At 43.8% G+C, this 9,328-nt stretch overlaps 1 protein-coding gene across 1 annotated transcript in view; it reads right to left on the bottom strand.

Moving 5' to 3' along the window:
- Positions 1 to 493: 493 nt before the first annotated feature.
- The window catches only part of LOC115117103 (CD276 antigen-like), a 12,823-nt gene continuing 3,988 nt past the window's right edge, over positions 494 to 9,328 (bottom strand). Inside the window, exons 3-7 of the mRNA XM_029645565.2 lie at positions 8,500 to 8,868; positions 8,047 to 8,316; positions 7,464 to 7,553; positions 7,255 to 7,341; positions 494 to 2,423 (exon numbers count right to left, since the gene is read on the bottom strand). Coding sequence (XP_029501425.1) covers positions 2,395 to 2,423; positions 7,255 to 7,341; positions 7,464 to 7,553; positions 8,047 to 8,316; positions 8,500 to 8,868 — 845 coding nt within the window. The 3' untranslated portion in view covers positions 494 to 2,394. The remainder of the gene's footprint in view (positions 2,424 to 7,254; positions 7,342 to 7,463; positions 7,554 to 8,046; positions 8,317 to 8,499; positions 8,869 to 9,328) is intronic.

Genomic DNA, 9,328 nt, shown 5'->3' with positions numbered 1-9,328 from the left:
TGTGAACTTGTTCAGGGGTAGAACGACAGTTTTTCACCTTGTCAGCTCGTGGGATTCGAGCCACTGCTCTGATCACTAGGCTACCTGCCACCAAAACAATACAAGTAATCATTTAAATAACACATAAACATATTATCAACTGTAGCAATTGGGGGGGAGGGGGGCTGACTAGTGGTGGCTATTCAGCATGATACTATCTTTGCTTTCAGGCCCATGTGGAAGGGGTGTGTGTGGAAGGGGTGGTGTGGCAAGGGGGTTCTCTGGGGGAGGGGGCTGACTAGTGGTGGCTATTCAGCATGATACTATCTTTGCTTTCAGGCCCATGTGGAAGGGGTGTGTGTGGAAGGGGTGGTGTGGCAAGGGGGTTCTCTGGGGGGGAGGGGGGTGTAAAAACATCCTCAGTTGACAAGCAACCTTGGATGTTCAGGGGGCTAGTAGAGGGGGGAGGGGCTTAGGAGATAAGTGGTGGGTGGAATGGGCAGAAATAGGTATGCAGGGTTGCAGGTTTTGTTTATTTACAATATGAATTATACTTCTACAAAATATTTTCTTGATCAATATGATCATTTCTATGTATTTCTTACTTCAGTTTTTCCTTTTGGTTGACAGCCCACAGGTACATGTTATACACACAGAATATATTCATTGAAATATATATTGTTCCTGTAAACCCCTCCAAAAAAATAAAAAAAGACAAAACAAATAAAAAAACTATAAAACACGTTGAGTAGCCTGATCTAACTGGGGCTACCGTAGGGTAACCCCCAAGCGACCCACGCTCTGTAGTTCACAGCTATATTCTATAATCGTTTATCTGTCATTGTGAGGTAACGTTTTTAGCTAGCAGGCTTTGTAATTCGACAGTGCAGTTAGATAAAACAATAATGTAACCTTTCTGCCCATATCAGATCTGTCCTGGGAAATGTTCTTGTTACTTACAACCTCATGCTAATCACACTAGCCTACGTTAGCTCAACCGTCTCCGAGGGGGACCCACCAATCCTGTAGAGGCGAGCAGGCTTTGTAAAGCAACGGAATGTGAAAAAAAATTCATAGGGGAGTGTCAACTTTCTATAGGCACTGTAACATCTTCCATCAATGAGACAAGATTCACTCAGCCATAAAAATACAGTGAGACATGACATTCACTCAGCCATAAAATACAGTGAGACATGACATTCACTCAGCCATAAAATACAGTGAGACATGACATTCACTCAGCCATAAAAATACAGTGAGACAAGACATTCACTCAGCCATAAAATACAGTGAGACATGACATTCACTCAGCCATAAAAATACAGTGAGACAAGACATTCACTCAGCCATAAAATACAGTGAGACATGACATTCACTCAGCCGTAAAATACAGTGAGACATGACATTCACTCAGCCATAAAATACAGTGAGACATGACATTCACTCAGCCGTAAAAATACAGTGAGACATGACATTCACTCAGCCATAAAATACAGTGAGACATGACATTCACTCAGCCGTAAAAATACAGTGAGACAAGATTCACTCAGCCGTAAAATACAGTGAGACATGACATTCACTCAGCCATAAAATACAGTGAGACATGAAATTCACTCAGCCATAAAATACAGTGAGACAAGACATTCACTCAGCCGTAAAATACAGTGAGACAAGATTCACTCAGCCGTAAAATACAGTGAGACATGACATTCACTACCGCGATGAACGGCAGACCTGCAAGTTAGATACAGAAATAACCTGAATCTCTATCAGTGGAGGCTGCTGAGGGGAGGACGGCTCATAATGATGTCATAATAATGTCTGGAACGGAGCGAATGGAACCATATGTTTGATGTATTTGATTCCAGTCCACTGATTTCGCTCCAGCCATTGCCACGAGGCCGTCCTCCCCAATTAAGGTGCCACCAACCACCTGTGATCTCTATCCATACCTGTCTAAGTTTGAATGAGGTTCGATTGTTTCTTTCTTCATTGTCTGTGTGTCTGTGATATGTTGGGACACATAGACAATACTAAAACACATTATGACAAAACCACTTTCATTATAACACAAACACATGCAGGTTCAGTGACAGGTTCACTGTTCAACAACACCTTTTGTCTACAGTTGTGTCTGTGTCCTGGCTCTTTTCTTCAAGTGTTTCATATATCTTAGCGTCTCAATTTGATCTCCCCTTACGTTAAGTCAATTATTTTGTATAAACACCTGGACCTAAACACTGGATATTGGACATAGATCACTAGCATCACATATCAGCTTCCATGCAAGATTACTGGTAGCAGTATGGCTCTCAGTATTTCGGCAGTACCAATGTCCTCATGTTGTCCAGCCGTATGGACCAACAACGCAGTAACTCGTCTTCCTCACCACTGGAGAAGCTTGGGACTTGATTTCTACTGTTGTGGATTCAATTCGGCAATTTCTGCAAAAGACAAATCAGAGACTAGATATGAAAGTTATACAGATAGTCTAACTGTATAACTTACTATAGTCTAACTTACTATAGTCTATAGCAAGTTATACACACAGACTATAGCAAGTTATACGCATAGACTATAGTAAGTTATACACATAGACTATAGTAAGTTATACGCATAGACTATAGTAAGTTATACACATAGACTATAGTAAGTTATACGCATAGACTATAGTAAGTTATACACATAGACTATAGTAAGTTATACAGCATAGACTATAGTAAGTTATACACATAGACTATAGTAAGTTATACACATAGACTATAGCAAGTTATACAGCATAGACTATAGTAAGTTATACGCATAGACTATAGTAAGTTATACAGCATAGACTATAGTAAGTTATACGCATAGACTATAGTAAGTTATACAGCATATACAGTGCTTACACCCCTTGGCATTTTTTCCTATTTTGTTGCATTACAACCTTTAACTTAAATAGATTTTTATTTGGATTTCATGTAATGGACAAAGACAAAATATGAAGAAAAAAAAAAAAAAAATAACTTGTTTCAAAAAATGTGAAACGGATAATTTGTGCGTGTTTTACGTTCGTCATAAGGAGGAGACCAAGGCGCAGCGTGATAGGAATACATTCTTCTTTAATTAACAAAGAATACTTAAGCAAACTAACAAAACAACTGTGACGCTGTGATAAACCGAGTGCTGATACCGGCAACTACACATAGACAATAACCCACAAAACCAAAATGGAAAATGGCAACCTAAGTAGGATCCCCAATCAGAGACAACGATAAACAGCTGTCTATGATTGGGAACCAATTCAGGCCACCAAAGACCTACATATATCTAGACAATACCCATAGATATACAAAAAACGCTCTGGACTGGGTACTGTCGCCAGACGCTCTGGACTGGGTACTGTCGCCAGACGCTCTGGACTGGGTACTGTCGCCAGATGCTCTGGACTGGGTACTGTCGCCAGACGCTCTGGACTGGGTACTGTCGCCAGACGCTCTGGACTGGGTACTGTCGCCAGACGCTCTGGACTGCCGTGGCGCACTGTAGGCCTGGTGCCGGCACTGTTGGGACCGGGCTGGTGACACACACCTCAGGGCGAGGTTGGGGAGCAGGGCGTACTGGACACTGGAGGCCTGATGCGTGGTGCCGGTACTGGTGGTACCGGGCTGGTGACACGCACCTCAGGGCGAGTGCGGGGAGGAGGAACAGGATACACTGGACCGTGGAGATGCATTGGAGATCCAGAACATAGAGCTGGCTCAATATGTCCTGGCTGGATGCCCATTCTAGCCCGGCAAATGCGAGGAGCTGGAATAGAGCACACCGGGCTAGAATAGCGCACTGGAGACACCTTGAGCATCTCTGCATAACAAGGTGCCTGACCAGTTACACGCTCCCCACGGTAAGCACGAGAAGTTGGCTCAGGTCTCCTACCTGACTCAGCCAATCTCCTGGTGTGCCTCCCCCCAAAAACATCTTGGAGCTGCCTCTCGGGCTTCCGTGCTAGCAGTGTACCTTCATATCGTCGCCGTTCCTCTATTCTCCTGTATTTCTCCTCGTAGTATCGCCATTCCGCTTTCGCTGCCTTTAACTCCTCCTTAGGACGCCGATACTCCCCCTGGCTGTGTCCAGGGTCCTGCTCCATCTAATATCTCCTCCCAGGTCCATTTCCCCATTAAGCACTGTTCATCCTTTTCACGCTGCTTGGTCCTGGTTTGGTTGGTTATTCTGTCACATTCGTCATAAGGAGGAGACAAAGGCGCAGTGTGCATTCTTCTTTAATTAACGAAGACCACTTAAACTAACAAAACGAACGTGACGCTATGATAAACCGAGTGCTGACACAGGCAACTACACATAGACAATAACCCACAAAACCAAAATGGCAACCTAAATAGGATCCCCAATCAGAGACAACGATAAACAGCTGTCTCTGATTGGGAACCAATTTAGGGCCACCATAGACCTACATATATCTAGACAATACCAAAACCCCATAGATATACAAAACACCCTAGACAAGACAAAAACACACATACCACCCTCGTCACACCCTGACCTAACCAAAACAATAAAGAAAACAAAGATAACTAAGGTCAGGGCGTGACAGTGTGTATATGTATTATCTATTCACCCCCTGTGCTATGAAGCCCCTAGATAAGATCTGGTACAACCAATTACCTTCAGAAGTTACATAATTAGTTATATAAAAGTCCACCTGTGAGCAATCTAAGTGTCACATGATCTGTCACATGATCTCAATAGATATACACACCTGTTCTGAAAGGCCCCAGAGTCTGCAACACCACTAAGCAAGGGGCACCACCAAGCAAGCGGACCCATGAAGGCCAAGGAGCTCTCCAAACAGGTCAGAGACAAGGTTGTGGAGAAGTTCAGATCAAGGTTGGGTTATAAAAAAAAAATCAGAAACTTTTAACATCCCACGGACCACCATTAAATCCATTATTAAAAAGAGTTATTAATAGTTAGTTTTTTTTGTCTCATTTCTTGTTTGTTTCATCCCCTCAAAATATTTTTAAATCTTCAAAGTGGTAGGAATGTTGTGTAAATCAAATGACAAAAACCTCCCAAAAAATATATTTTAATTCCAGGTTGGAAAGGCAACAAAATAGGAAAATGCCAAGGGGGGTGAATACTTTCACAAGCAACTGTACACTACAGTAAGTCACACAGATGCACTATAGTAGTTATACAGTGTTAGGTTCAAATTTTCAGAGTAAAAACGTGACGGACACGAAGTTTATTCATCCCAGAGGATCAATACAACGTCATTTCACACAAGCACTGATATTTAACCCTTCCTCCTGAGTCTCCTCCCACACATCTGAACAGCCAATGAATCTCTGTTGCTAGACAGAACCTTAGTGATATCTCTTCTTCCTCTTTTCAATTGACCTCTACCCCAAAGTGCTCACTCTTCTTATCAATGTCTGACACAGGCGATCGCTTTCCCTGCACTCAACACATTCCAAGCTTAATTGCACCCACTATATACCTTCCTCCAATAGATGAACCATTCATTTCTGGTGTAGACCCTCTAACCCTAAGCACTCAATATTTCAATAGTACACCTGATTATTAACCCTGTCCCAATTTCAGGAGTTAGTACCCAGAATCCATCACCAGATACACTACAGTAAGATATACAGATATACTATAAGTTATACAGATATATATACACTGCTCAAAAATATAAAGGGAACACTTAAACAACACAATGTAACTCCAAGTCAATCACACTTCTTGTGAAATCAAACTGTCCACTTAGGAAGCAACACTGATTGGCGAAATTTCACATGCTGTTGTGCAAATGGAATAGACAACAGGTGGAAATTATAGGCAATTAGCAAGACACCCCCAATAAAGGAGTGGTTCTGCAGGTGGGGACCACAGACCACTTCTCAGTTCCTATGCTTCCTGGCTGATGTTTTGGTCACTTTTGAATGCTGGCGGTGCTTTCACTCTAGTGGTAGATGAGACGGAGTCTACAACCCACACAAGTGACTCGGTAGTGCAGCTCATTCAGGATGGCACGTCAATGCGAGCTGTGGCAAGAAGGTTTGCTGTGTCTGTCAGCGTAGTGGCCAGAGCATGGAGGCGCTACCAGGAGACAGGCCAGCACATCAGGAGACGTGGAGGAGGCCGTAGGAGGGCAACAACCCAGCAGCAGGACCGCTACCTCCACCTTTGTGCAAGGAGGAGCAGGAGGAGCACTGCCAGAGCCCTGCAAAATGACCTCCAGCAGGCCACAAATGTGCATGTGTCTGCTCAAACGGTCAGAAACAGACTCCATGAGGGTGGTATGAGGGCCCGACGTGCACAGGTGCAGGACATTTGGCATTTGCCAGAGAACACCAAGATTGGCAAATTCGCCACTGGCGCCCTGTGCTCTTCACAGATGAAAGCAGGTTCACACTGAGCACGTGACAGTCTGGAGACACCGTGGAGAACGTTCTGCTGCCTGCAACATCCTCCAGCATGACCGGTTTGGCGTTGGGTCAGTCATGGTGTGGGGTGGCATTTCTGGTGGTGTGGTTGGCCCTGGGTTCATCCTAATGCAAGACGATGCTAAACCTCATGTGGCTGGAGTGTGTCAGCAGTTCCTGCAAGAGGAAGGCATTGATGCTATGGACTGGCCCACCCGTTCCCCAGACCTGAATCCAATTGAGCACATCTGGGACATCATGTCTCGCTCCATCCACCAACGCCACGTTGCACCATAGACTGTCCAGGAGTTGGCGGATGCTTTAGTCCAGGTCTGGGAAGAGATCCCTCAGGAGAGCATCCGCCACCTCATCAGGAGCATGCCCAGGCGTTGTAGGGAGGTCATACAGACACGTGGGGGCCACACACACTACTAAGCCTCATTTTGACTTGTTTTAAGGACATGAAATCAAAGTTGGATCAGCCTGTAGTGTGGTTTTCCACTTTAATTTTGAGTGTGACTCCAAATCCAGACCTCCATGGGTTGATAAATTTGATTCCCATTGATAACTTTTGTGTGATTTTGTTGTCAGGACATTCAACTATGTAAAGAAAAAAGTATTTAATAAGAATATTTCATTCGTTCAGATCTAGGATGTGTTATTTTAGTGTTCCCTTCCCTATTTTTTTGAGCAGTGTAGTACTGTGCAGTATACGACTCACCTGCTTCTTGAGCAGTGTAGTACTGTGCAGTATACGACTCACCTGCTTCTTGAGCAGTGTAGTACTGTGCAGTATACGACTCACCTGCTTCTTGTGCAGTGTAGTACTGTGCAGTATACGACTCACCTGCTTCTTGTGCAGTGGTTTCAGGTTCAGGTTCAGGTTCAGGACAGCAATGGATCATCTTCCTCCATGACTTCCTGAGGTTGGGGTCTGCAGTAACAGAGCAGTATGCCCACTTTTACAATACACAACACTACCTTGATCCTTAACGAGTTACACAACACCAGCTTACTACTGTAAGTAAATTCACAATGAAAAAGAATGAGACTCACATTTTACACAGAGAATGACGGCAATCAACAACACGACCAATGGACAAAATGTCGCCAGGATCCATTTCAGTAAATGGTTTTCCACTTTGGCTGTAAAGACACAATGTGAAGACCATGTTGTACATGAACTAGAAAACATGAATGCTGTGATTTAGTTCTCTCCTGGAAACTTCTAATCTAACATGTCCCCTTAGTTGTATACCGTTTGCTTATCCTGGTTTTGACAAAGACAAAACATAGACATTAATTCACCTCGTTTAAATTGGATATTCTTAATGTGCCATGCTGCTAAGTGTTTCAAAAATAATTTTGGTTTACTGAGCCTATCCACTAGGGGGCGGTGTCTGAGCTCCATTGAGTTTGAGCTGTACTTGCTTTCACAACTGCCTGAATGGTGATATTTACACATTTGTCATGTGACCTGAAACACTTGAAAGACATCCTGCAATGCAGCTACTCTAGTTGAGGTGAAATGGTCTCGTCTACTGGTCTAAATCTGATTTAAATCTTTGTCATTACAGCAGTGTAACTGAAGTGAGTAGGCCTCACTGTCTCTGTACATTCACTGGATGGTAGAACTCACAGGCTGGTATGACGATAAAGTTACTCTGGGTCTCATTGAGGATGGGGTTGTAGATACTGCAGGTTATATTCTGTCCCTCTGTCACATTCACTCGGCTGCTGATGTTGTAGGTTCCTGTTCCAGGATCCTGGGTAGTCTTGGTGACAGCCTCGTGACGCTCCAGAGTACGGTTATGGGTCCTCCATGTCACCTGGTGTTCAGGGAAGCCTCCGTGGGTGGTGCACACAAGCGTCATGTCTGTGAAGTTTAATGTGGGCTTTTGGTAACTTGCTGCAGGGAGCACAATGGGACAAAGCCAAAACCGGCGTAATTATGAGACAGATGCATTGATAGTTAATGGAAATGTTTCCAGAACAGGATATATTTATATTATGAGCTAAAGCACCATTATGTTCCAGTCCCACCCAACAACATGAGCCTGATTGAACAATATCTCTCTAAGCCATAGCCTACCTGCTACATTGACAGTGATTTGACACTCTTGAGAATTTACGTCATTGATTATTAGAATAACGTCGCAGGTCAGGAGATTGTCTCGGACATTAACTGGGTTGAGCAGGAGTGACAGATTTCCAGAAGCCAACTGATCCGTGTTAATTGTTGTCCTGTTTTTGTACCAAAGGTTTTGGTGTACATACTCCTCGTTTCCATCTTTGAAAACATGCAGCACTCTGAGGGTTAAATCTTGCCAATAGATTCTGGTTCTTGTTGGGTAGTTAGGAGTTGCCAATGTGGAACGGTCACAGGGTAGAAGGACGGGCTGTCCGATGATTCCAACCACGGTTTGCTCCTTTGGGTGTGTTGATGAAACTACTGAAATAACTTTCAAAACATAAAAAAGAGGCAATAGTTAGTTAAAACGCAACTCCACATTTACCATGCTAATATGACATTTTCTGGTTGACTCATCAGAGAACTTTCACTGTGATGTATCGAAATAGGCCTCAAAGAGATGACGTGTTTTGTGCAGGTTTGAAAAGAAAATGGACCTGGTATACTACAAGCCTGGGACTTTCCTGCCTCTCTCTATTCCCAGTTGTGACTCAGTTGGTTGGGTCAGGCTGGTGGTTCCCTGCTCACCCTGCTGTTGGGAAACTTCTCAGGCCTTTCTACTGGAAGTTCCTTTCACCCATTTTTTCAACATTGGATTCCACTCTGACAGCACTATTGTGTTAGAGAGGAGTAGCTAGCGAATATACAGAAAGAAGTTCACATAGAATGTGGCACACCATTTGGGCTCCCGAGTGGCGCAGCGGTCTAAGGCACTGCATCTCAGTGCTAG

The sequence above is a fragment of the Oncorhynchus nerka genome, linkage group LG3 (genome assembly GCF_034236695.1).
Source record: "Oncorhynchus nerka isolate Pitt River linkage group LG3, Oner_Uvic_2.0, whole genome shotgun sequence".
NCBI classification, from domain to species: domain Eukaryota; kingdom Metazoa; phylum Chordata; class Actinopteri; order Salmoniformes; family Salmonidae; genus Oncorhynchus; species Oncorhynchus nerka.
The sequence above is the reverse complement of the archived record's forward strand: the minus strand, read 5'-3'. Positions and strand labels throughout refer to the sequence as shown.